The 2,829-nt window shown below is 38.5% G+C and overlaps 1 protein-coding gene across 1 annotated transcript in view; it reads right to left on the bottom strand.

Annotated features, from left to right (window-relative positions):
• Positions 1 to 329: 329 nt before the first annotated feature.
• The window catches only part of LOC107587138 (cullin-associated NEDD8-dissociated protein 1-like), a 14,886-nt gene continuing 12,386 nt past the window's right edge, over positions 330 to 2,829 (bottom strand). The window contains exon 15 of the mRNA XM_016274791.1: positions 330 to 1,451. Coding sequence (XP_016130277.1) covers positions 1,227 to 1,451 — 225 coding nt within the window. The 3' untranslated portion in view covers positions 330 to 1,226. The remainder of the gene's footprint in view (positions 1,452 to 2,829) is intronic.

Below are 2,829 nucleotides of genomic sequence, written 5' to 3'. Positions count from 1 at the left end.
CATGACTACACAAATAAACCTAGACGGTGTATTCTACAAACGGTGGATTCCAGGGCATCAGATTTAAACTTCAGTCACCCATTGGTCAGCTATATGGTGAGATCTATGATGGTGTTCCTTTCCCCAAAATTCAGATATACCTAAAAAGAGATCTGTACACTAAACACAGTAAAGTACTGTTGTAAATTAAACTAGTTCTATTAGAGAAAAATGTATATTCCCAACCAATTTTACAGGTAAGCAGTTCGAATGAGGCAGCATAATAGTGGATCTAAACAGCGAGAACAACACCCTTATGATTTTAGAATACAGTCGAGCACCTGAGAGAATATTCTCCACTCATTTTATTCACATATGTGAGTTCCATACAGGGCAATATTTTCTGATAACAATGTTTGATGTCATATTTCACACCTCTATATGCTGGAGCCAAACTAAACTGTCATCAAATAGAAAAAGAAAATATTATGCATAACGTGTGCAGCTGAATGCTCATTTCTCTGGATGTGTGACACATGCAGATGACTCGCAATTCTGCGGACAGTGGGAATGTAATGAAATGCAGTGAAGGAAAAATAAGCAGTCACTCATCCAATGAAATACCCTAACTATGCCACTCCTCTTCGGGATAATATTTCGAAGACTTATCTCGTTCTGTACTTAAGTTGTCAACAGTAAAAAGAGGAGAGATGACATTCAAATCGTACAAAAACCTAATAAAACCTGTTTGATAAGAAACATGACAGAAAAAAATATGGTCCTGGAATGATTCAAACTCACTGAGTGCTATCCTTTACCCCTGTAGATACCGATTTAAGTCGTCAGCAGCCTAGAATGTAAAGAACGAATCTCCCATGATAACACATTTTCAGGTAACCTAGCAAGTCCCTCTGCACCCTGTGAGTTGAGGTATCTACAGAACCTCAGGAATTATGAAAATGAACAAGAAAAATTTTAAAAAATGGAGAAGAATGGAGAACAATGAACAACTAAAGCGATTTCCTGTTGTTTATAGAAAAACAAAGAATGTGGTAATAAGCTTTGAAGCTTAAGAGAACGAATGTCTGTCTTTTCATTCGTTTTTTTCTTTTCTTAACTTTAGATTTTGTTTTCCTCCTATTTTTTGATTCAGTGCAATGCATGGAACAATACAAGGGTCCCCCAGGGTTGGTTTTCTTTGTGGATTTTCTTGGGAGCGACGGGAACGGGTACGCTGTCTTAGACGTTTAACTGGTGTCCATGGATTCCATATTGGCGCTGGTGGAGTCCCTCTGGATGCTGTCAAAGATGGCGGCCAGCTCAGGGTTGGAGCTGATCTGAGATTGGAACTCACTCATTAGGGGGCTCTTCTCGGCCTCTGGGATGGTTAGCAAGGCCACTACGGCCCGCATGGCAGATCGTTTGAGCTCGTCCTGCTTCTCAAACTCCTGCTTCACAGAGTTGGCTTTAACCTGAGAAAGAATAGAATTAGAAATCAAACGACTCACAATTTTTGACAAATGAATTGGCATCACTATTTCATGAGAAAAATGGGGAACAGGATTGGTAAAACACGGCAGACTGAATTCAAACTTTTGCCCCTATGGAAACCACAGATGTTTGAGCTTATGTGCTAACTGCTAGATGCAGCTCAATTTAGATTTCCAACACTGTCAATATACAAAGGTGTTTGCTGAACATTTTGCTTACCTTTGTGGTGCATGTTGCCCTAAGCGGCTCTACAAGTCTGTCCAACCTCTGTAACACTGCACTGGGACACAGACTAGATAATCTGGCCAGCATGAGGAAAGTCAGCATCTGTAAACACATTAATAGAGCAAAAAGAACCATAAACCTTTGTGATTCATGAGTCTATGCACATACTTTTGGTCCCACTGAAGTTCCTTGTAACTATAAAATACCCATGGCGTGCGAGAAAAATACTATATATGATAATTCCTGTTAAAAGTAAGTTAAAAGTTTCAGGTAAACAACTGAAACATTTATAAATTTACATATTTTCTAGTACAAAGCACTCAATTATATTAAAACAGTAGTTAATGTTCCCGCTTCATTATGATGCAAGTACACCTGGTAATAAGTACATTTAAAATAAAGTTGGACCACGTCTGTTGTGAATGCATTATGCATTTATGCCTTTGATGACCGCACACTGAATCTTTGTTAATCAATTCACTCTTTCATCTTCTGTGGTCACTAAATGATCTGCATGGCAAAAAGCCTGTGTCTCATGAAAGATTCATGAGTCGAGTCTGATGGCTTACCTTGATATCGTAATGGTCCTTAAGTCCGTCTTCAACATGGTTTAAGAATTCAAAGATGTCAAGTCTATCAAGGCAACGGTCTAATAGAGTGTACATGCATTCAAATGCAGCCTTCCGGATGTCCAGACCATCGTCCACTGTGTGTTTGAACGGACCCATCTCAACCTAAAAAGAGGCAGGTGTCATTGAGCTTTGAGGTTTTAAAAGACAGTAAAGCAAAAGTCTGTGGACAAAGGGGAGATTACCTCTCTGATTAAATCCTTGCGCACTTTAGTCTCATTGTACAAATGAGGGAGAACTGTATCCAAAAGGTCTCGAATAAGAGAAGGTTTGTTATGAGCTGCAGAGTTGAAGGTAACTAGAGCCACTCTTCGTACATTGAGGTCTGGATCTTCCAATGTTTTCAAGAAATCACCTAGAAGTATTTAAAAAAATAATAATTACAATTAAAACCAGTTCTAAAATGTGTTCTGGACAAAATTCAAAATGGTGCAAGTTTGTACTTAAAGAGTAAAAGTTTAAAAAAAAAGTATTTGCCAAGGAGAAAACCAACTAATAATAGCAC

The sequence above is a fragment of the Sinocyclocheilus grahami genome, unplaced genomic scaffold, assembly GCF_001515645.1.
Source record: "Sinocyclocheilus grahami isolate Dianchi unplaced genomic scaffold, SAMN03320097.WGS_v1.1 scaffold90.1, whole genome shotgun sequence".
NCBI classification, from domain to species: Eukaryota; Metazoa; Chordata; class Actinopteri; order Cypriniformes; family Cyprinidae; genus Sinocyclocheilus; species Sinocyclocheilus grahami.
Note: the sequence above shows the minus strand (reverse complement) of the source record. Positions and strands in the feature narration are given on the sequence as shown.